Source organism: Tasmannia lanceolata, unplaced genomic scaffold (assembly GCF_043159265.1).
Source record: "Tasmannia lanceolata isolate RefF3 unplaced genomic scaffold, GAP_Taslan_0.1 ptg000015l, whole genome shotgun sequence".
NCBI classification, from domain to species: Eukaryota; Viridiplantae; Streptophyta; class Magnoliopsida; order Canellales; family Winteraceae; genus Tasmannia; species Tasmannia lanceolata.
This window is the reverse complement of record NW_027518692.1, coordinates 61514340-61539616: the sequence shown is the minus strand read 5'-3', so window position 1 is coordinate 61539616 and position 25277 is coordinate 61514340. Positions and strand designations below refer to the sequence as shown.

Below are 25277 nucleotides of genomic sequence, written 5' to 3'. Positions count from 1 at the left end.
TAATGGCACTACTCACCGTATTTTGATGATCGCACTCCTCACTTTGTTAAAATGTATGGTATGACCCGTACCATAGGATGATCCAAACCGTCCATTAGATGGGTCATTGCCTAAATAGGTTGTGCTCTAAAAATAATTTTCATAGGTTGATCCTAACCCTCCGATCTATAATTTTTATAGGTTGATCCAACCGTCCATGTGATGGAACACAACATCAATCGGTTGTGCCCGTAAAATTATTTCCATAGGCTGATCGTAGCCCTCCAATCGATAGAGGTTTCCATAATTGTTGTTCATCTTCAGGCGCTCGACATCCATCAATATTTTGTAACTTGTCCCGAATGCGTCATATAACGTAGTTTTTTCGTCATTGTCATATGTCTATACCTCCTTTTGGTAGTTTTTTTCGTAATTGTCATAGACAGGTACCATATGTCGGTACTTTTCGTATGCAATTGACGATTGTATCCTCAAATCATTTCTCATTCCGAGAAACTTCTAGCATCAAAATGACTTAAATGCCCCTAGCTAATTAGTAGAAGAAACAGGGAAAAAATTTCTTTGAAAGAACAAATAAACTTCTCTGATTTATTGGAGGAAGAAATAAATGTTGTGGGGTGGCATGGATCGAATGTTTGCCTGAAACCGAGTTTTGCCAGAGGCTCCCTTCAATTCAGCATTCTTCTTGAAAGAAAGGGGATATTTTTTTGCAAGGAGGAGAGAGTGTTTGAGAGGCAGAGAGATAAGACTGTAAACGTATCATATACATATCACAAACCTAAGCAAATCTGCATCAAGTTTCGAATCTATAAAAAATCAAATCATAATGATAGTTCCAGCAGAACCTAATTCTATCATTTCGGCTACCTATGAACATGCAATTCTCCAATTACCAGCTTCCACCACCGAACAAGATCTCGCTATCTAGCGGTTTCTAAGAACCAAAGAACAAAAAGCATGATAAAAATCTCCAAACCCTATTTCAAAACATCAGCAGAATAAGCACAACTCTTCCCGAAGCTTTTGATCCATCGGAGAGACTGGGCTCTTAGTAACAATTTTACCTACTAAGATTGATAAAAATAAAATGTAAATCAAGTTAGAATAGATATTATACAGTCTATACGGATTTTCTTTTGAAAACCATAGGCACCTGATCAGGATTTCCGACTGAGAAATATAAAAAATACAGAAATAAGAATTCCCACAAATAACAAGGCAAATGACATGGACATTGCAGCAATGAAATGGCGAAAGTACCCTAGACAAATCCGACTTAATGAAATGGCAGGGACATTGCAACATTGAATGCAAGGGCCCCGTGCAACGGGCCGACAAAGAATTGTACATACCACATCATAGGTTGATCCAAACTGTCCATGTGATGGAACAGAACATAAATAAGTTGTGCCCGTAAAATCATTTCCATAGGCTGATCTTAGCCCTCCAATCTATAGAGGTTTTCATAATTTTTGTTCCTCTTAAGGTGCCCGGAATTCGTCAATTTTTTTACAGGTGTCCTGCATTCGTAATATCAAACTTTCCGTAATTTGACCCTCACATAGTGAATAAGGAAAAGTAGTTTTTTTGTCATCGTTAGGAGTGTAACTCGGGTCGGGTTGAGGCCAACCCGAGGAACCCATTTTTCCAACCCAACTCGATGTCCAACCCGGCTGGGTTCAACCCGACCCAACCCGATTTGCAATTTCCTCAACCCGATTTCCAATTCGGGCTGGGTTGGGTCGGGTTGACCCAATTTGATATGGTACCAATTGTTGACCACCTCAACTCAAGCCGGGTTGTTTTGGATTTTGGGAACCAATAGTGAGTCACCAATAATCAGTTTTTAACTCACAATCGGTTCTCAAAATCCAAAACAAATAGGGACTAACAATTAACAAAGGGAAATGTTATCCGCGGTACTATATTTTGATGATCACAGTCCTCACTTGATTAAAGTACGGTATGGCCTGCACCATAGGATTATCCAAACCATTGTGGACTGTGGAGACTATTTCAATGTTGAAAAAGAAAAACACATATACAGAGCTTCTTCAGATGGAACCCAAAATTCGGGTTTCGGGTCGGGTCGGGTTGTCAGACAACCCGACCCGACCCGATTTGCGAAAAATCTTAACAACCCAAATTCGGGTTGAACCCGACCCTCGTGGGAATATCCAAGAACATCGATGGTTTCAAATTATATATAGTGTTAATGTCCTAACTGCCATATTTTATAATTGCACTACTCACCGCATTTTGATGATCGCACTCCTCACTTTGTTAAAATGTATGGTATGGCCCGTACCATAGGATGATCCAAACCGTCCATTAGATGGGCCACTGCCTAAATAGGTTGTGTCCTAAAAATAATTTTCATAGGTTGATCCTAACCCTCCGATCTATAGAGAGTTATAGGTTGATCCAATCGTCCATGTGATGGAACACAACATCAATCGGTTGTGCCCGTAAAATCATTTCCATAGGCTGATCGTAGCCCTCCAATCGATAGAGGTTTCCATAATTGTTGTTCCTCTTCAGGTGCTCGGCATCCGTCAATATTTTGTAACTTGTCCCGAATGCATTATATAACGTAGTTTTTTCGTCATTGTCATATGTCTATACCTCTTTTTGGTAGTTTTTTTTCATAATTGTCATAGACAGGTACCATATGTCGGTACTTTTCGTATGCAATTGATGATTGTATCCTCAAATCATTTCTCATTCCGAGAAACTTCTAGCATCAAAATGACTTAAATGACCCCAGCTAATAGGATACAGTAAGAAGTTTTTCTAAAAGGACATGGAATTATCATATGTAATTATTTTTTGGGAACAATCAATTTATATTGTGGCCCATTAAATGGACGGTTTGGATCATCCTATGATACAAGGCGTACGATTCTGCTTGTTCGCACATCCTTTGCTGCAAAGTACGGTTTGTGCAAAGGTGGCTAGCAATACATAATAGCAATGAATAATAATCAAGATTTTTTTTATAGGAATTTGCTAGCCACCTTCGCCAAGCGTACTTTTCTGCTTGTTCGCCCATCCTGCGAAGTACGGTTTGTGCAAAGGTGGCTAGCAATACATAATAGCAATAAATAATAATCATGCGCGGGTACTAGGTTTTAAATGAAAATTTACGGGAAAATGGAAGCCAAGCAGAAAAATTATGAAAAAAATACCAAACAGGTACTGAAATATGACAATTACAGCCAAAACTACAAATAAAATTGAAAAATTATGACAATTACGGACAAAAAAGGCAAAAAATGAGACAGCTAGCCTTTTTTTTAAACTCTTGTGGAAGGGCATATGAGAAGCGGCAATGACGAAAAAGAAGTAGTGAAAAAGGACATACTTGGGAGTTTTATGAAAATTAAGGCGGGACGCATAAGGAAATAGCAGGAAAGAAGCGGACGATTTTTCAGAGATTTTCCCTTTTAGTAGTAAAGGATTATCGGTGAGTCTCACAATAATTCAAAGGAGATGATATTTTCACCCCCTTTGTAACGAGAACAGTGGGCAACTTTAATGCTTGTTGACATCAAATCACGTTAACAGGGGGTGAATTCGTACTGCAGGGGTGAGAATATCATCGCCCTAATTCAAAATGAAAACTGAATATAGACACTAATTTAGCAAATAATTCTCAAAATAATAGTAGAAAGATTTGTACCATTTAAAAAAGGGACTTGCTAGGCAATATTGCAGAAAGCCATTTTGTGGCCGCCTTTTGCATGTCATGACAGCCATGTCAGATGAATTAATTGAATAACACAATCTAACAAGAAGTCAACATGTGTGGCAGCCATCACATGCAAAAGACGGCCGTGAAATCTTTGTGCGAAATTGCCTGCAAATCCCTATAAAAATAGAAATATGTGAATCAAATCCCCAATTTGTTGAACTTGCCTTGCCGATTTATTCATAAATTCGAACTTAAAACCTAAGCTGTCATACATGAACTCTTTATCACTTTCTAAAGAGAAGAAAATATTGATCTTATCATAGGTCTTTAGATAGACACAGCTTTATTAGAATAAAATTATTATAGAAACACATATAAATGAATTGAATTGCTAGCGTCCATCGCAAAAGCCATTTCACGGCTGGTCAGTCGCATGTCAGACCAGCCACCTTATGAATGAAGACAACAGTTTTTGTCTCCATTCACGAGGCGGCTGGTCTGACATGCAACAGACCAGCCGCGAAAAGCCTTTTGCAATGGACCTTAGCAAATCCCATAAATGAAAACCCTCATATGCCAAGGAATCTATCACATCGTTAGCCTCTCTAAAGACATGGTCAAGAATCTCATCCACTACACTAGCTAACTGCCAAAGGCCCTGTACTATGACAAAACACCCAAGCTATAACATTAAATATCTCACAGCTTAACCCATCACTGAAAGAACCCCCCAACAAAAGTGAACAGAGGAATTTCATGGTTTCTCACCCTTCATCCTCATTAACAGGTTTATTAACTTACTGATTTGATCTATCCGAGGAAATTCATAATCACCAAATGGAGCACTAGATTGCAGAGCACAAAATCAGCAAAAGCTCTTTCCGGTGGTAGATCCTGCATTGAATGGGAAGCCTATCAAACTACAAGGATGCCGGTTTTATACGCCAGGGAGCTTACTATGATTGATTAGTGAAGTTTACCTTGAATTCCTTGTTCTCTTTGTTGACTTGTATGCGGAGACAAACTGTCATCAAAAGAGGGAATATTCGTAATACTCAGTTGTAAAACTGAACAAGCATCATTATCATACAAGCATAGGAGATTCAGGGGTGCTGTATCTACCTGCAAGCACTGCTGTACCAATGCAAGAAAGTACTCCTGAAAGGAACGAGTTGAATGGAAATGATCCAACTATTGCCATGTAAGCCACCTGTGTGCACAGTAAAAGATACAAGAACAGTTACCAACTGGATAATAAATAGGTTGATCATGGGAAGATTAATGGTGGGAGAATGTACATTAAGCCTAAGAAATGATAACAGGAATAAAAGCCAAATTAACCCACTTCTGTTTGTTTGTTAATGAAGTCGACTATTTATTGGGAGAATTTCATTGAGTGGGATCTATTCATCCTAAAACATATTGCTAAAAACCATTGTTTTCGGCTAGAGAAGATCTCCACTGGTTGTGAAGAAATAACTATCCAGTCAAATTATCAATCTGGTTGGTTTCTTTGAAACTTACAAAGGGGTCTCCACCAAGGTGACCCATTACCGCATTTTCTTTTTACAATGATCCGAAAAGGGGTGACTATAATAATTGCTAAGGTGGATGATTGTGGTCTCATAGAAGGTATTACTATTAATGAAGTGGGAGTCATAGCACATCTTCAATTTGCCGTTGATACCCTTAATTTTTTGCAGGACGGAAATGATGCTTAATGACAGCTTGAAAATGGTGGTAAGATGGGTGGAAACGATTAAAGGCTTGACGGAGAAAATTGGAAAGAATGATGAGGAAATGTAGACAACATTTTTACGCATTGTTTGATGGTGGGTTCAGTTTGGGCAGAAGTGCTGAAATAGTTTGATGCTATGTGCCTATGTGGGCTATGCCGAGGACTGTTTCTTTGAGGCATGGAGGAGTTGCCATCTCAGTTCAATGGGCAGAACTTTGTGGGAGATGACTTTCTATGCCGTTTACATGGTTCCTTTGGGGGAAAAGGAGAAATAGTCTTTGAAAACGGGAAGTGTTCACTGAAGAAAGTGTTATGGAGAATCAAAGTGATGGTTATCAGATGGGCTATGAAAAGAAGTGAGCTCAAAGGGTACTCATTTCAAGATTTTTCTAGAAAGTGGATGGAAATTTTGGAATGTCACAAACCAAAGGGGAATATTTTGGAAAGATGACACCCTCCCTAAGATAACACCATCAAACTCAATTTTGATGGCTATTCCATGGGTAACCTGGGACCAGCTGGGGTTGGTGGTGTATTTAGAGATCTGGGAGGGAACATTTTACACTCCTTCGGTCCTATTGGAAGATCGGACTCCATCGAGGTGGAGATTACAGCAGTGCTTACTGGCTTGAGGATCTATTATAAAGTTCTCAATAGTCCGGTCATCATTGAGGGGGACTCGTCAATGCTATTTCTTGGGATGCTGGTTTTTTTTTTTTTTTGAAAATAAAAAGTGACAGGGGTGCAACCACATAATGCTTACAAGTTACAACTAGGGATGCTGGTCTTGAGGTGGGACTGTGGAGATTCGGGAATTATATAGATGAGATCATTACTATTTGGAAGGCAAATTTTCCGTTTTCTTTCATTTGCATCCCAAGAAATGGCAATGATTTATCTGATAAGCTTGCTAAATCTCACATGCATAGGGATGCCCTTTGTGAAGGCATGAAGGGAAACCTCTGCCCTTACTGAAACTATCTTCATTTTAACTGATGCTTCTTCAAAAAGAAAAAAAATGGCAGAGATAGTTCATCTATAATTGGAGACATTGAGGTTAAAACACTTATAAAGCATCAAAAATTTTCAAGAGGAAATTTAAGTTGGTTCCTATCAGCTGAATAGTCAGCTTTTCCGGGGAGGTAAAACCAGACGAAAGAAAGCTTCCAGTGATGAAAACTCCCATGACATGGCACATTGTTGATGGCTTATTCGGGTCCGGGGTTTTGTGCGATGCAGCTGAGGCAGAAGCAAAGGTGTTGCTTTGGGGTCTAAGATGGATTGTCAATTATAGGTTGGGCCCCTTTATCATCAAAGGTGACTCTACAAATGTTGTGGCTTGGGCCCCGAATAAAATTAGAGGACCGTGGAAGCTTGAAGACTTAACAGCAGAAATTAGGGATCTTTTTTTTTTTTTTTCTGAATGGCATAAATTAGGGATCTTGTGCATATACTTGGTCCTCAATTTCAGCATATGAGAAGATCAGCCAATGAATGTCAAGATTGATTGGCAAGACAAGGTGTGGAGAAGGCGAGCATAGAGTTGGTCCAAGGGTTCTGTCAAGAGGGCAAAGGGTAGAAGTCTTGCAAATTAACCAGTGAGCAGTGCAAATCCGAGTGCTGATCGCTGGTTCTCGAGTCTTTTAATTTCTGATTTGGCCGTTGTGGCTTTTGCTGTTAGTTTAGTGATATTTTCTGTTAGCCAGACTATGGGTAGAAGCTTTTGGGTACAGCTTGTCCCCTTCGTGTATCTCTGTTCGAAATGGAATAAAATTTGTCACATTTCAAAGAAAAAGATCCTTTAGACTGAGGATAAGAAGATACTATAATTTGAACGAATTTTTAGTTTGATGGGGAAAAAGGGAAAACTAGTGAGGATAAAGATTAACCATGTGAGAAGCCAGAATTGTTGCTATAACAGAATGTATGGACACAAGTCAGCATTCTGTTACAAGCAATTGAAATAGGCTGCATGTTCAAACACACCTTTTGGAATGCAAGTTGATAGCTTTGCAGAAAAATACTAAAAAGCAGTTCTTTTTTCTCACTTTCATGCAATAATAGACAGTTCATAGTCATCCATCAACTAATAATTTTTCAGTTCCCATTTAAGCCATATGGTTATAATCATGGATGAAGCCACAAAATCAACAGACTGAAAGGGATGAAAAAGGCAAAGAAAAACGAACCAACCTTGTTCATAGAAAACTACAGAGATGGTTCAAACAATCTGGTTTAAGATATAGTTGGAAAGTTAAGAGACAAAATCAAGTAAAAGACAGAGCCGCTTACCTGAATCAAAGCTGTGAGAATAGCAAATATCACGTACAGATCGATAATCTGCAATAACACAAACTGGGTTCTTTAGATATCCCAATTTCTTTAGAGAGAGAGAGAGAGAGAGAGAGAGAGAGAGAGAGACCTTAAGATTGGTGGGCGTGGCAGCATAAGCCGAGCGCAGAGATTGAATGAGAGCCTCGGCATCTTTCGAAGTCGATCTTGCCATTCTCCCCTTCGTTTCTTCCTCACACCAAACAAGGAAGAAAAAACCCTCGATATTTACTTATTTAGAGTGGAGGGTACTATACTCACTCGCGCGAGCAAAAGCTTTGATCTTGCTACGTGTTAGGTCTGGCCCATCAATATTTTCATGCCATTGATGAGCGGATAAGATCTCTTATGGACTATATTAGTCTTTGGTAGAACCGTTAGATCAGTGACCCACGTCACAATAAAAGAAAATGTACAAATCTAGAAATTCACGAGCGTTTGAAATACTGTCAGCGACGAGGATTGTATATTGTGGAGACACGTGTAGTGGCCCCCCCCATAGATAAGAATTGGGCCCAAAAAATCTCACCCATGGGAGGATCCTAGCCCTCCAATCCGTTGAGATTTCTATACCGTCCAACAGTGTTGCTCTTGGAGTTACTCAAAGGTTGTTTTTGTCAACCAAATTATGATTCTTGATGTCTAATCAGTAATCAGTAATATAATTTACAGGGAAAAATTATGGGTAAAAATCATTATACAGTGGCTGAAGGAAAATTGATAAAAAGACAAGTTTCTGGGGAAAATTTCAGGGTCGAGTAGAGGTTTGCAATTTTCCTTGAAAACAGGTAAAATTCATAATTTTGTTAAAAAAAATCTATAAAAACTAAGCTTACCAAACACTGGAAAAGTAAACAGTTCCATATGTTGAACAAATAGCCCTCTCTGGTACTTTTGTCGGCCGATATATTTCCATGAAAAAGAAACTCATTTCTGTGTACCCTTTTTCTTTACCACTATAAAGTTTTACGTTTTTCACATTTGATCTTTACCTTCAACATTTATTTCTCCACTATTTTGCAAGGAAGTCAAAACAAGCATTTTGTTCTTTCTTTTGCGTCTTATGACAGTCCGAATGCAAAAATATTGGGATTACATGAAAGAGAGACACTACTTTACAATGTTGATCGAAACTAAAACTGTGTTACTGTACATTCCTCTATAAAGAGATTGATCTGTTAATGGCCTCCTGCGCAAAAGCTCATAGGGGAAGACAGTTTCCATTTACAGGAAGAGCGAGGTCTAGTGAACTCACTCTAAGCAAGGTAATTGTATATCTGTGGATTGCTCTTGTCCCGCTCCAGGTACTCCCTGTCGATGAGGCTCTCAATCCTTTTCTTCAGATCAACTGGTTTTACCGGAAACTTGAGCTGTAACAAACAATAAAATCAGAATCATTCAGACAATATTTGGATGGATTGTATATGAGAAAAAAAAAAGAAGGGAAGAGAAAACCATTACTCCTAGGGTACCCATCTTTTACGCTATTATGACAGATTAATCTCACTGAAAAAGTATCAAAGTCAATGCACCAGATGACCAATCTGAATCTACATTACCTGCTGGAAGAGTTCAGTTATCAAGAGAGTGTGGCTTAGTACTTTCCTAGTCTTCATTATGCGGACGATTGCAGCATCAACCTGCAACAAAATCATGATAGCATACAATTGAATAAGAGGATTGAAAGAGTTGTGTAAGCATGGAGCTACTCAGTATCTCTGGCAAGTCGAGTTGGGCCCACATAATGAATTAGTGATGCAATAAAAAATAGAAATGAATGGAACACCTGATATTGTCGATCCTGGAACACTCTTTCTGTGGTGCTTGCATTTTCTTCAACGGTCTCCTTCATCTGGATTGCATTTACCTGCTCACTAAAGATGTTAGGTCCTGTTTCAAGCCATTAACCACTGTAAAAAAAAAAAAAAAACATGCACCTTTATGCGGTAGAGAGGAGCACTAAATTCTTCGTTGAATACAAATGAGTCCTCATCCCCCACTTCTCTTCCTTTGGGGAACTGTAAAACCCCCCAGCATTTCTAAAATTTCACACACAGAAATGGCACACAACACAAATCTCAAAGAAAAAACTAATCCGCCCACCTTTTGAAGTACACGAATTTTGCCACATGCAAGCGACTGCAAAGTCCTCCTCAGCTCTTTATCCTCGATGCCTGTAGAGTCCTTGATATCTTGAAAGCTAAGCTTTTGGGCATCATTGAACAGCATCAAAACAACAGTCTGGTGCAGGTATAACCCAGTAAAAGAGTAAGACTAATGCCAGGTGTCAATAAGACGAGGGAGCATACATAATAAGCAAACAATTCAAACACCCACCTGGAACAGAGACACTGCCAACTCTTTTTTTCCGTTTGGGAACTCTGCTTTCAATACACAATGACCCAAAGAATTTTGCCACATTAAGCGCCTCCCATTATACTTGCTCAAATAGAACTCTTTGAAAATGTCCTGTGCGTACCAAGAATTCAAAGGGAAGAAATCATTCAAAAAACAACACAAACTAAAGAATCATGTACAAGCTTGCTCAACACATTGTGCCTATAACCTGATAAACGTTCAGTTCGTGAGGAAGCCGAACATCCATGGGAGGATATGTGGGCCAGTAGCTGCAGAAAATGAGATAATAAAATTACAGTCTTTCACAAAAAGAAAGGGTGATCAGAAGATGCTGTGCATACAAGACGGCATATGGATGGCAGACAAAAAACTAAGTCCCAATTCATCCGTACGATGATAAGATTGATTGAATAAGACCCACCCGGTTGTTAAGACATGGACGCTCATCTCAATTCCTGAGGGGAGTTTCATCCTGGCTTGAGATGACTGTTTGAAAGACTCATTTATCTCTTTTGATAATTCAATATCCTGAGAAAATTTCAGCATTAGATTATAAACAAAAGCATGCAAAGTTGTGCTTTAGCAATATATCTGTTAAAGTATAAAAGATTAATAACGCCTTTCTCCAACGGCTTAAGCTTTTGGAGAAGTTAGTAAGTTAACATGGTATCAGAGCCAAAGGTCTCGAGTTCAAACCTCCCGGATAGCAAAAATCCACATGTGCTGGTCGGCCAAATGTGCCACATGTTTACCAAGTGGGCCACACGTGCGGGGGAGTGTTAAATTATAAGAGATAAATAACGCCTTTCTCCAACAGCTTACGCTTTTGGGGAAGTTGGTAAGTTAACAATATCAATCACGATCCAATGCAGATTGCACATTCATTGTAAGGGGGATTTGCTAACCGTCCATCGCATAAGGAACTAATATGAAAAGCGTCGCTTTAGATCTAGTCAATTATTAAGCACCTAGTGCCTTAGGGTGAAAGAGGGGTGAGTGATTCGGCATTATTTCACAGGCGACGCAGATAGCTTTGGTGGCTCCGGCTTGTGCCTCTATCAGGCGGCGACAACCCCTTATCCCCCCCTACCACGCTTCTCCAAGAACCCATTTTCAGGATTCGTCGGGCCCCGCATTCAAAACACGTTAAAGGCTGCAAAAAAGCCCTTGTAGAATGAGATATGAAGACTGATAGAGGGTCCTCGTGTAGTTAAAGGGAAGAAACTCTGCACGCATCTGTTTCTTCATCTTCTCCCAATCAGTCATTTTGTCTCTTTTGCCTCTACGCGTGCGGCTGATCTTCACTTGTCAAAAGAGAATCAGAGAATCAAATTGAAGATAAATTATACCTATACCTCACTGGCCTGGAAGTCGACCATCCTTGGTCTCAGGGTGTGGCGAGCAGGATGGAACTTCAATCAATCAAATGGCATAGAATAGAGGGTCTTTCCTTTGGTTTGCAACAAAAAATACAGTCCAATTGAGCTATGGGCTCAACCCCATTGGATTAAGATGGATGAAATACACAGAAATACATGGTGATGATGGTATAGTCATATTACAACTGGTCATTGTATAGAGATCTAACAACAGCATAGTTACAAACATCTCTGTTGTTTTCAAAATACTCGCAATTTATCGTGAGATTTAGATAAATCGACAATTTCACAGGATTTTTTACTTTTCTATTTTTAAATATTTTATTTTCCAGTTTTTTCCCAATATAAACGCAAAGATGACAAAAAAATTAATTTTCCGAGACATACCCTTCCTGAGAAATTCTTGAGAGAAATATTTGTAGAAATGAACAGATTATTTTCTTTTCTTTTCTTTTCTTTTTTTAAAGATGATAATTTTATTAAGTAATGGTTGGGACAAGTTGTCCCCGCCAATATACAAAAGCGGATAAATCCGAGTACACCATAGATGATAATTTGAAAAAAAACCCCAATACAAATTTCAACGAGATGTATCAACTAGACTTGTGGTAACTATGATCTCGTCCTTTTGCACTCCTAATTTGGCAAGAACATCCGCCTCCTCATTAGTTGTTCTTCTCCGGTGCTCAATACGAGGTTGTAAGACCTTAATGAGATCAAGCACTTCGGCTATTATGTTCTGAAAGTGCCACGGTCCCGGCGAACTACTCGACGCCCATCCAACGGCATTCGTTGAGTCCCCCTCCACTATCAGAGACCTCAAATTTTTCTCATAAGCCCACCGCAGTCTGAATAGTAAAGCCTTGATTTCTACCTCATTTGCATCGCACTGACCTGCGGGTCCAGAATAAGACATAATGATCGTTTTGTTGTTATCTCTAATTAGGCCTCCGATCCCTCCCCTACTAGGGTTACCCACAGAGCTTCCGTCAAAGTTCAGTTTAAGCCATCCCATCGGCGGAGCCATCCATTTTGGTTTGGGTTTAGTTCGAATTATTCTTTCCCAAATTATTGCCCACCAATTCCTTATTAAATCCCCCACACCATATGGAAGTTTCCTTTTATTTTCTTTTCCATTTTTTCATGTCTTACAAGTGCAAAGATGGATTAACATCGTGCCATATTTCGGAGATAGCGAATTATCTGGCGGCGATAGATTGTGACGTTTGGGCCGGCATAGGCTCCGCCTCTTTGGATTTTCGATTGCTCGATAGTTCAGCTGCTTTAGGGTTAGGATTCTCTTTTCTTTTCTTCAACATGATGGAGGTTTAGGAAAGGGAGAGACAGAGAAAGGAAAGGGGGTATGTTTTAGGCATTTCTTTGGAGCTGATGAACCCCCATATTGCACTTGAGAAGCCCTATTTATTAACTAATAACCCCCATATGCCTACCTGATAACCCCTGATTAGGTAGTTGTGACCATGGTTTAAAATTTCGGATTTCGGTGGAGACCGACACCGAAACCCATAAAAACCGAAACGGTCATTTATTTCGACCGAAATTTTGGGAAACTAAAAAAATCTCTTTTTTTAATATTATTTTAATATTTCACCGAAATTTCGGCCAAAATTTAATATTGAATAAAATATTATTTCCGGGGTTTTGTACCAGAGTTCGACCGAAATTTCAAAGTCTGAAACCGGTACCGAAACTGAAATTTTAAACCTTGGTTGTGACCATGTTTCGGTTGACAATCCTTTCACGATATTTGATATACCCGATTTAAAGGGTTGATAATCCATGACTCCTGAGTAGTTACTTGATGAACATGTTTCGGAGCTGATGAACCCCATATTGTACTTGAGAAGATTTCTTTATTAGGTACTCGGTACGAACTAGTTGGGCCTCGTAAGCCCAATTTAGAGACTTCAAAAATTGTCATTATTTTAACATGCTTCTTCTGATATGTTATTGTCTCTTTGCAGGTCTTTGAAAAATGCCTCAAATAATGGTTTCTCTTTTGTTACAATACCCCATTTCCTTTCTCTTTCTCTCCCTTTCCTAAGCCCCCATCATGCCGAAGAAAAGAAAAGAGAATCCTAACCCTAAAGCAGTTGAACCATCGAGCAAACGAAAATCAAAAGAGGCGGAGCTCATGACAACCCAAACATCACAATCTATCGCTGAACCATCGAGCAAACGAAAATCAAAAGAGGCGGAGCTCATGACGGCCCAAACATCACAATCTATCGCCGTCCTGTCGTTGTATGTAGATAAAGCCGCCAAAAAAAGAAGGGCAGCACATTTTGGTAAAGGCATCATCACTGGCAGGTACGTCGAAACCAATTTCTCTCATTTTAAAATTACCTCTTTCAAATTTCTCTCATTTTAAAATTACCTTTTTAAGAGATTGCGATGGGGTCCGATATTGTGGGTGAATGTAGAGAGTCAGCCCAATCTTGTCTATTAATTCTACTCTAATCTTTGAGTGAAGAGCGATGAAGAGGCTACTACATACATCCAAGGTAAAGTAGTGACTCTTCACCTCAACGAATTGTGCGAAATCCTCGGAATATCCAATCTGGGGGGCGGGGTTAAAATATTCTTCTGGCCACACCATGAAATCAAGAAGAAGACAGGCATTACCACACGTAAGGTGTATAAAACGATCCGCGAGAGGGTTCCAGGACGTGATCAGGAGCTTAAAACCACCCATCCGAGGTCTGTAGCTCGAGTCATTCACTGAATTGTCGTGAACAATATCACTCCACGGGCGGGCACTTTGTAAAGTGTTCAACCATTAGAGGCCTATATAATTTACTGTGTTATGCAGAGTCGGGCCCTTAACCTTGGGTACATAATCCTACAATACATGATGGGCGTCCGTAAGAAGGCTTTGGTGTCTCTTCATATGGTATGATACTTTCTAAATTTTTTGAACATCATCATTTCGAGGCCGAAGAGCACGACTCCATCCCAACAGCAATATGTATTAACCAAGGGACCTTGAATCGCATGAAGATAGATGGTGACGCACTCCGTCCTCCATGACACAGAGACGACGACGGCAGTGATGAAGTAGACGACGGTCATGCCTACGCTCCAATCATAGAACAACTGAAAACTCTCGAGCGTTCCATTGCCGATCTACAGGAAACTTTTACTGATTTTCGCAAACATGTAGACAATCACTTCATTGAACTACATGCGGAAGTCGTTGGGATCAAGGGGAGGCTGTCCCACTCAAGTTCCTCCCACCAGGACCCTTCTTCTGCCTAGACTCCTATCTCCATGGTTTTCATGCCTGTTTCTTTGTGTTTTTTGTTTGTTTTGCGTAGTGCAATATTTCTTTTTGTTCAATTACTCTGTTTGTTTTGGGCAGTGTACGAGCAATGACTCTGTTTTTTGATGCAACTATGTTTCTGTGTTTTTGTTTCTTTTGGGTAGTGTACGGGCAATGACTCTCTGTTTGCTGAAGCATAACTATTGTTTTGGGTGATGAAATAATAAGAGTATTTGGTGTTCATAAATGTGGTACACTACCAACTCTCTCTAAGAATCACAATTGTCTACTCCAATTTTCTCTAAGAAATCCATAAATGCGGTTCTTACATGTAGAGCACTACCACTTTGTCTGTACAATGACACAAGAATTAACCAAAAGCACTAGAGAACACGAGTGTATAGAAGCAGGGTCAGGCAGGCTTTGGTTACTACAGGCCACTCTATGGTCGATGTGGTTCCTCTTCTTTGTTACCCTTGTACGTCTCCATGACCAGCTCAGTCATATTTTGGTGTTTCCTATTCTATTTTTTTGAACGAACACGCATAAATAAATTACCAATGATAAACTAAATTTAAAATAGAAGATGGAACTAAAAGTTAATTTTACAATAACATCCATAAGGCTCATATACTCAAAATTTTAATTGCAACTATGTGACACATAAGTAAAAAGCAGGATAATTATTTCAAAGAGAATTACCAATGTTTCAAACATTATAGTTATCTTGACCAGCATAAGTATCACTTAAATATCAGAGTACAAGTATCAATATCGTATCGTTTTGGAAATGATATGTTGGGCCGACACAAGTATATCTTGTAATCCTAGTTTTTACCACTGTTCAAAAGGGAAAGAAAAAAGGCACTACAAAAGCAGAAATAGGTCATCCACGGCATTGCAGTTATCATAGTATTTTGAAAAGTTGAATAGCGCAAAATAAATTTCAAGACAGCATCTTTTCTAAACTACTCTTCTTCTTTTTTGCCATAATAATGGGATTGAACTTGCACAAAATTGATGATACGGAACTCTGTGACAACAGATCGTGTGGCAAATGAAAAAGCAAATTTCAATTAATAAATCAAAGAATAACATGGAAAGTCGCACACCTTGAACATTCCTTCCAGCTTATTAGTAAACTGGCTGCCACATTCAGTCTTGAGCTGAAACAACGACAGGGACTTACTGATAAAAACGATCAATTAAACGATAAATATTCCATAGAACATCTTACAATAAACAATCGGCAATGAATTAAAACAATCATGTGTTTACCTTAGAGATCATTGACTTCTCGGCATCAATAGAAGCACTCTTTCCCAGCAGTAACCTTTTGGCAAGATCCTTCTTATAGAATGCTTCAAACACATCTTTGCCCTGAATTATAAGGAGAGAAAATATAACAAACACATATCAGTGTGTAACACCAAGAGCATCAAACATGGAAAAATTGAGGATGCAAGGATTCCAAAGTGAGTATAACTTATATTAAAAATAGAAGTCCATGTGGCTTGCCTGAATAAATCTGAATAAAACCAAAACTTTATCAAGTGTACCCTCCAATTCCTCTTCGGATGTACCCTTGTTACCAGCACGAAGCTTCTCATCCAGAAATTTTGCAATCAACTCAGCAGGCCGGTTCTGTTAAAATGAAAATATATATCGTATACTTTTTAAATTAAATAAAAGTTAGGATTATCGTGATAAAGCATCCCAAAATAAATGCAATTTCAGGTTAAAGTGGGAAATAGAGCAATACGTCCTCCAAACAATTCCAAGCCATTAATTATTAAAACCTTTCAAGAAGGTGATAAATAATATGTCTACCAAGCTGAACAGGTTGCTGATAGCTGTGGAGCTGGGGGATTAGTCCCCTACAAAGTTTTCGAGTTAGTTAATACAGATTTCTGCTGCTCAGAATCAGAATTTGGGGCTGGTAGTTTGACTGCTTTCTTGGAGATTGGAAACCTTCACAGGTTGTTTGAGGATATGAGGTTGATGAGAATTCAGCATAAGCTGTGGATCACTTGTAGAAATTGGAGAACAGAGATTCAGGTTCTAGCATCTCAACAAAGGCTAAAAAAAACATACGAGGGGCAAGAAGGAACTACATCTGATCAATAAGTGATAGATGTACACGAATTACTGGCAAGTGGCAGCAGTTCAGCAAAAGAGATGCTGAGTTTAGGAATGTTTCAGATTAGGTACCTCATGGCTCAGGCAAGCTTAAACGAAAGATGGATTAAATGATAAATGGTACAATGAACTACTTGAAACTATGCTAAAAGTAATTAACTGCAATTAAAAGGCATCTGACTTTCATATGATCATCCAAACCTGGCGCAAGTTAATGAGGTGTTCAAATGCATCCTTTATGGTGTTGGAAAACGCCTCATTTCTGGAGAAGCTTTCTTCCCATATTGTATCAAGAGAAGCCTTAAATTCCAAAACAGAGGATACCAAATCTTTGTCTTTCTCTTCATCCATGATAAGGCCCTGCCCAGTACTCCTGATATATGAGCTAAGGGCCTGTCGTAGGGATTCAAGAGCATTAACCCTTAAAAACAACGAATACATCCTCTGAAGGTCCCCTATGCGATTTGCATCCATAAGCATTGTGAACCCCTGATCAAATGAAAAAAAAAACTTATTGCTAAGAAAGGTAATTGCATAATTTGAAGACAAAACACTGCATCATCAAAAAGAACCACCAAGAGGTATCCATATCCAAATCTGTAGAATCAATTGGAGAATCCCCATCCGCACCCGAATTGGCTAAATCTAGTATAATGGGTGTTGTTCCGATGCCAAATCTAAGGAATAAAGATTTGGAAAAGGCATTTCGGCGAAACAGGACTGAGAAGTAAATTAGTGATCCCTCACCTTATCAAGAATTGCAGATGTATGACCATCAAGAAGTTGCCTTTCAACAGCAGCCACCAGTGGCTTCCTTGTATTTGCATCCAGGTAGAGTAAGCACCTTTCATTTTCTTCGTTCAATCTTGACTGCATGTATACATACATCAATACTTTGAAAAGTAAATCCAATCATGAAAATTGAAGTCACGCAAAAGGTAGAGTTATACTCTCAAACAATAGAAGGTAGTAGTGTAAGCATATTCCAAAGATTTAAATTTTAAATTATTACAAAAGAAGAGAAAGAATAGGGGATTTTATTTATGTCGGCGTATCTTTCTTTTTATGTTTTTATTTTCCCTTAATCTGTTGTATAGGGAGCATCTCGGTCTTCCTCTTTTTCTTCATATATAAAATTCTCGTCCATTAAAAAAAAGAAGAAGTGTGTGCGTGTGTGTGTGTGTGTGTGGGGGGGGGGGGGGGGGGGGGGGGGGGATGGCATTACTAGAAGAAGGCAATCACAACAGAGCACCTCGACATGTTTCAAGTAATCTGGAATATCTGATTGCTGCATGTATTTGACACCCTCAGCAGCATAAAACGAAGATGTGCACTCAAGAAATCGCGTCTCAAAGCTTTCTGTGTAGATTCCCAGAGCAGTAAACATCTTTAGAAGATGGTTAAGGAGCGTCTTATCAATAGCTTCACCTAATCTGAAAAACATAATACAGAATGTTGAGCATTAGATCAAGATGATAATTTTTCCAACAGAGAAACAAAAAATGAATCAATTAACCATTCCTCACCGCTAAAATAGAAACTAGCCAACAGCTTAGGTTCAAAAGTTAACATCTAATCGGCAAGACAATATAAACAAATATTGATAAAATTATGACATTCTACCAACAGAAGGCAAGATGCAATAGTACAAACCAGTTAATAAAGGATACAAGTAGTTTAATGCATGCCCACATGATATGAGAGACTTTCTGAAGGTAACAAACAGAATGAACTCTTTGAAAGTTTGCGCTTCAACGTGAATGCTAATCCTCTGCAAGAAGGGTGCTCAAACCTAGGACATCATCACCGTTGGAAAACAAAGTAATCCAACAGAACTGTCAAGTTGGTTATTTAGGATCAGGTTTTAAGTAGAATTTTGTTCCTTTTTCATCGAGATTAGTATTTCCAGTTGGGCTGGATACGAGAAACATAATCATATGATTCAATATTTCATAGGGCAATCCAGATATCTACTTGAGGGAAAACTGTAGCCCTGGCATAGAAAGGTTCAAAGTTTCTTCTCCCCCATAATTGCATAAATACTCTGTCCTCCAAGAATTCCAACTTTGATTCTTGGATCAACACAACACAACACAATATAATATATATTGTTAACTTACCAACTTCTCCAAAAGCTTAAGCTGTTGGAGAAAAGCGTTATTTATCTTTTATACTTTAACACTCCCCCGCACGTGTGGCCCACTTGGCAAACACGTGGCACATGTGGTCCCACTTTGGGCCGACCATCGCATGTGGATTTTTTGTTACCCGGGAGGTTTGAACTCGAGAACTTTGGTTTTGATACCATGTTAACTTACCAACTTCTCCAAAAGCTTAAGCTGTTGGAGAAAGGCGTTATTTATCTTTTATACTTTAACATATATCATTTTTTTGGAAAAAAAGAAAGAAAAGCTAATCTCCAGCATGAATGAAGCTAATCTCCAGTATTTTACATAAAACAGACACCTCAAGGATGAAGTAAGCTAATCTCCATGGGCAAACTGACCGACGATTGACACATGATACTGTATTCTTTGAATCGCCTTCAACTATGAGGTTATCAGATAATGATTCCTCGAAAATCCAGAGTCTGGTTAAGAGCGATTGAACTTCTACTTCATTGGAGTCACACTTAGCTTCATTGGAGTCAGTCTTCCCTCCTGCTCACCAAACTAGGTCCATTTTCACTTCCATTATAATCTAGCCAACCTAGTTATCCCTTTCTTTAAATATTCGAGCATTTCTTACTCTCCATAGATGCCAAATGACCACAAATGGAATGAGCTGCCATAGTGATCTTCCCACGCTCCATTGAAAACGTTATAAATTATAATTGAGTGGGGATTGCAAGACAAAACTTCTTTTCCTTACGCCTCTTACAAGTATTGATTTTCCTTGTCCCCAGCATTCAAATGAAAGCTAGCATTCTAGAGGGTGCCAATGAGCTCTGCATTAATCTTGACCGAGGAGAGGACATCTTATCATCCTCCACTAAGCACCTAAATAAAGAGCTAACCAACAAGCATAATTGTTGATCCAGCATCCAAATCCTTCTATAGGATTCATGAAATGAAACATAAAATTGTCAATGGTAGTTTACCCACTTTGCATCCCAATACTTTGGCATAGAAAGATACCAAGGCTTCCTTTTTGCATACACCCACCACTAAACTCTTCCCAAAGCTGATCTCCAATCTCGATAGTACTTTGAGCAATCGAAAAAGCAAACATAGGTTTTTCACTTCCTCCTTGTTATTAAGGAAAACAAGTAGATCATCCGCAAATGGCAAATGCAATATTCTCAATGCATTTCTACTAGATGTGAAACATCCTACATACCCCCTTCCTCTTTTTTCTTGATCATCAAACTTAGAGCTTCTTCCAATAAGATGAACGGATATGGTAGTAATAGATCCCCTTGACGTATGTCTCTAGTGCTAATAAAGAAACCAGTCAGCGAGTCATTTATAAGAATGGAAAAAGAAAATGTTGTTCAGCAAGTTCTTATCCAAAGCCTCCATTTCGATCCCAACCTCAATTTGTCGAAAAATCTAAACTCTACTTGATTGTAAGCATTCTTCATACTAGTCTTGCATATTATACCCAAATTGACATCCCTCTTTCTCAACTCAACTCAATTAAGCCTTCGACATCCCTCTTTCTAGAATCCAAAAATTCTTTTGAAAATCTCATCAAGGATTTGTTTTATCTTTTACAAATGCTCCTTGATGTGTTGAAAATATGACTTCCCCAATCACTTCAATCTTCTTTCAAGAACTTCAGCTAGGATTTTGTAGATGCTAGTAGACAATGAAAAAATCCAACAAAAGATGGTAAAAATGGTTTGTTTATGCTCAAGATAGTCTTAGATAATAGAAAATCCCTATATTTTCCAGAAATAGGGGGTTTAATGCATTTAACCCTCTACTTTGATTGGGAAGGATGAAAGACCTCAAATACCCATTAGGGCATGTAACTTTTCTAGTGAAAAAATGCTACAACCTAAGTTTCTCTAAAATCCCATCGTGACCAATCTATTTAAAAGAATCGATCAAGTTCAATTTGAAACAAGCTTTCCGGACAGAATTTTCGCAACAGGCTGAACCAACCTAAATTATTGGAAAAAAATTTAGTACCTTCTGGCATCTTCCAAAATAATTTCTGTGCTTTTCTGAAACAGAAAATTTGGAAAATTCCAAATGAATGGAGTGAAATTAATAGATAAGCACCCGATCCTCTTCAATCTATATATCAAGACACTGAGGTTTTGAAAGGTAAACATAATAGATAAGGTGGGATAAAGTACCTTAGTGTGATCAAGCATCATACAGATATGCCGATATGGTATCCTTTACAAAGTATTGTAAATTTTTAAATTAAATCTATGGTCACTTAAGCATTTTATTTGAATGTTCAAGTTTTTTGGTCAACTTTCCATTTCTTTCCCTTTGCTTATATTTGTTTACTCTAAAGTTGTGTTTCTTCATTTTTTTAGGACAGTGCACAAGTCTTGATTCTCCAAATACTTTTAAATTTCCATCGAAATGGACACGAAGAGAACGAAATGTTTCCATTCCCATCCCCACCAAAACGATACCAAAATGGAAATGCATGTCGAAACCAAAATTGTAGGTGAATTAGTGGTACAATATTCTTACATAATTATACTTATAAGAATTGCATGTGAAATGTGGTGTATGTACTATTTATACATATTTTTATGAACTACATGTGAAATACGGTATGTAGTACTGTAGTAGTGCTAAATTATCAGACATGCGCGACAGCATATGTCACTAGGTGTTCGATGTAATTAAACCATTATGGATGGTTCTCTTGGTTATATGATGTTTTCTAAGTGTGTATTTATGTTTATTCTAGCATTTCTTGAAGTTTCATCTTAAATTTTTATCATTTGCATATGTTTCCATACGTTTCGTGATTTTACACGATTTCCACTGAAATTTCCAACCGAAACCGAAACGTTTCCGTTCCATGGCTACTGAAACCAAAACCGAAACCGATATTTAAAACCTTGATTCTCCATGGCTTCAATTTCAAACAACCATGCATGGAAAATTTTGGCAGTTGGAACCTTCATCACATAAATAGGACTCTTCATGGTTTCAATGTCAAACAAGCATGGTTAGAAATTTTGTTAGTTGAAGCTTTTGCCACATGTCTATGTAAAATGGGAACTGCCAACAACTGAAAAAAAAAATGCAGACAACAAGAACTAGATTTTTCTTTTCAATTGTCATAGAGCAAGAAGTTCGAACACGAAAAGAAAATATTATACCGGTCCAAATGTATGTAGTCTTTCTTTCTGGTTTCTAAGCCGATAGTAATAATATGTACACAATAAAAGGGATCCAAAGCATATGCATATTCCTGGCTTTACTAAAATGTCACTACCAGATGCTACACATGTTTGAAGGAACCCTATAAGTTAACTGAATTTCAAGTTCAACACAATTATTCTGGTCTATTTTTTTCAGGGAGGGAGAGGGGGTGTTGGGGGGTAGGGATGAATTGAAGTACCTGCAGATAAAAATATTTGCCAGATCTTATGGATATTAGAGCAAGAAAATATAATGATCATGAGGATCACAAACAAATAATGCCAATCAAGCATCTGAAAATGCATAAATAAATATTTATAATCAAGAGAAAACCTTCTAAATCTGCATTGAAATAAAAAATCTTAAAAGCTTTCATAAATACCTCTCCCTCTCTATCAATCTTAAAAGGCCAGTGACCGTTTTGTGTTTAACTTCAGTTGATGAACACAGAAGCTTGCAGAACAGCTGCAATCCCATGTCCCACAATGAGCGTACATTTGGGGTCTGTTTGACATAAGTTCTGTCAAGGTATAAAGCTATACCACGAATCATCAGCATCTGGTCACAAAGATCCTGCCAGCATTTCTCTACCAATGACAAAAATACCACCAAATCTGGGCTCTGCCCAACCAAAGATTGAATTGATGTGTATATGCGCGCTTCACATTCCTTCTGGATTCGTTGATAAAGATTTCCTCCCATCTTGTGTAGGCAAAGATCATTAACAGCCTGTGGCCATGACAGGGTGGTTTACCATGGGCATGAAACTTCAAAAGAAATTAAAAGTTGGAAAATAGAACAAATATAATGTGATAAACTTACCTGATAAAGTTTTTCAGAGTCGCAAGGATCCGGTTGCTTCAGGAATATAGCACTGATAGCTGACTTCAACGTTGCCCAAGTATCCGCTTCAAAATTTGGAGGCAGCTTGGGTTTATCTTCGTAGCACAAAAACACATACACATGATTATTAGCACAAAAACACATTCAATAATTGCTCTTATTGTCTAAGAAAAATTATAACTATCAGCATGACACTGCACAGGGGTGGAAAAGGCCTATGTGGGGAATTATGGGAAAGTACATGAAACTTGGAGGAAGTATTACTGATACAACAACTTGAGGCTTTCATTTTTTATCACTTTACAGAATTGTATTCTGTAAACAAATCTGGTCCTTTGTAGGTTGGAAAGATTTCTCACATGAATTGAGTGGGAGTAATGTTTCTCTGGGTTTTCCAAAAATCTGAACAAAGACTACATTCAAAAAGTTGATAGGGGAGTGGTGGAATGAACTCCATGTTGAGTAGGGAAACGCTACCAATTTTAGACTGCGTTGGAAAGTTTGGGGAGTTTTTTTTTTTTTTTTGAATGATAAGGGGAGTTCTAAAGTGCGCACGAGAGAGAGAGAGAGAGAGAGAGAGAGAGAGAGAGAGAGAGAGAGAGAGAGAGGTGAGCAAGGAATACAAGATTCACTAGTGTGGGAGGAGATAACTTGGAGACAATAATCCAAGGTATCTTGGATAAAAGACAGAGATAGGAATCTTGCTTTCTTCCATAGGGTGGCCAATACTAGAACTAGAAGAAATAATATCCAATGTAACAAGATGAGTGATCAGCTCAATGAGGCAAAAAGAGAGATTGAAGAAATAATGGTTAGTTACTGTTTTGAGTTATACTCCAAAGAGGGAGTGCAAACCCCTAGACAAATCTAAAGCTAGATGGTTGACGGAGTAAAAGAAAGATCAAGTAAAAAAAAGGGCAATTTTCCTTTTATAGATGGAAGTTACAGACTATCAAATCTCCATAGATGAATAGAAGACCCCAAACCAAATGCAGGGACCTAAAATAGAACGATACTTACCCTCAATTGTCCCAATTCCATTCAAAACCATTTGCACCGTACAAGGTAGAGATTTCTCTTGATTCTTGAATTATGGAACATACAAGGTTTTGCTAAAAGTAATCCAACCACAACCTAAACAACATGTCATTAAACCCTAACCAGACCCACAGATTCTCATGATTTTTTTACATTCCTAATCAGTTCAATTTGTAGATTGCAGTAACCTTCCCCTTTCCAACTCTATCCTAATTACTCTTCCACAAGGAAAGAAAATGTTTCCAATCCAAGAAACACAAAAAGCCGAAATCTTTACATAAACCCCTCCTAACCTAACCCTAGATTATTCCAATACGAGTTTTCATAAAAAAAGGAAACATAAATTCAAAGGAAAAAAGGAATTGAAATTCATAAAATACCTTTCGTGAGCTTGATGACGAGTTTCTTGGCAGGCTGAGGAGGGATTGCCTTCTTCCTGGACAAATTGGAACCCACGCCACTGCATCCAACAACGCCGAGGCCGATTTGAGAGATATCTTTGGATCCGATCTTGAGATCTTCATCAACGAGCGTCGAGTCATCATCATCATCGTCGTTATTATTAAAGCAGTTTTGCTGGTTTTGGAGCCCGTTCTTGTCGAGGGAAAATGTTAAGGAGTTGGATTTGGCTTTCTTCATGGTGGAGAAAGGGGAATCACTGTTAGAGCGCTTTGGGAGAGACATGAATCAAAGAGAGAGCATCGTAAGAGAGAAAAATGGAGCAAGGGATATTTTTGTTTTGGGGTTTGGGAAGGGGCATAGGGCGATCTTTCGAGCCCGAGTGGACTGGGTTATGGTATGACGCCAAAGATGGAATTTTATGATCGGGGGTGGGTTTATCAATATTGACATGATAAATGTAAGAGAAAAGGAATGGCAGGCATCGCGCTACTAAACTTCGCTAGTCCTCCGTGCGAATATCCATTTGGGAGGAAGTATAATTGGTAAAACATGATGAGGAAAAAACGGTTGAGTTTAATATATTTGCTATAAAAAAGGGAGTAAAAAAAGGTCAAATAAATGAAAATGCGAAAGACCGTGTTTAACACGTTTGGAATTTTGGTCATTGACAAAATGGGATTTGCTAGCGTCCATCTCGTAAGGCATTTCGCGGATGGTCTGTTGCATGTGA

General features: G+C 38.5%; 2 protein-coding genes across 3 annotated transcripts; both read right to left on the bottom strand.

The window, feature by feature from the left end:
- Window positions 1-4308: 4308 nt before the first annotated feature.
- LOC143892856 (dolichyl-diphosphooligosaccharide--protein glycosyltransferase subunit DAD1-like) lies at window positions 4309-8015 on the bottom strand. The gene is made up of 5 exons (XM_077397765.1): window positions 7855-8015; window positions 7725-7772; window positions 4817-4904; window positions 4675-4718; window positions 4309-4588 (listed from the first exon to the last, which is right to left on the bottom strand). Exons 1-5 carry the CDS (start codon window positions 7936-7938, stop codon window positions 4505-4507), a joined length of 348 nt encoding a protein of 115 aa, XP_077253880.1. The 5' UTR covers window positions 7939-8015; the 3' UTR covers window positions 4309-4504.
- Window positions 8016-8630: 615 nt separating this feature from the next.
- On the bottom strand, window positions 8631-24970 carry LOC143892854 (cullin-4-like). 2 transcript variants are annotated; one of them, XM_077397763.1, is made up of 17 exons: window positions 24526-24970; window positions 23087-23202; window positions 22647-22993; window positions 18148-18355; window positions 17670-17792; window positions 17124-17411; window positions 16302-16427; window positions 16062-16163; window positions 15896-15949; window positions 10543-10649; window positions 10330-10390; window positions 10101-10232; window positions 9867-10004; window positions 9701-9781; window positions 9550-9630; window positions 9323-9403; window positions 8631-9133 (listed from the first exon to the last, which is right to left on the bottom strand). In XM_077397763.1, the coding sequence occupies exons 1-17, from the start codon at window positions 24827-24829 to the stop codon at window positions 9020-9022; spliced, it is 2463 nt and encodes an 820-aa protein (XP_077253878.1). In that variant the 5' UTR covers window positions 24830-24970; the 3' UTR covers window positions 8631-9019. The 2 variants fall into 2 exon arrangements, with proteins under 2 accessions (XP_077253878.1, XP_077253879.1); XM_077397764.1 differs by having other exon boundaries at window positions 18175-18355; window positions 24526-24968.
- Between the last annotated feature and the right edge of the window lie 307 nt (window positions 24971-25277).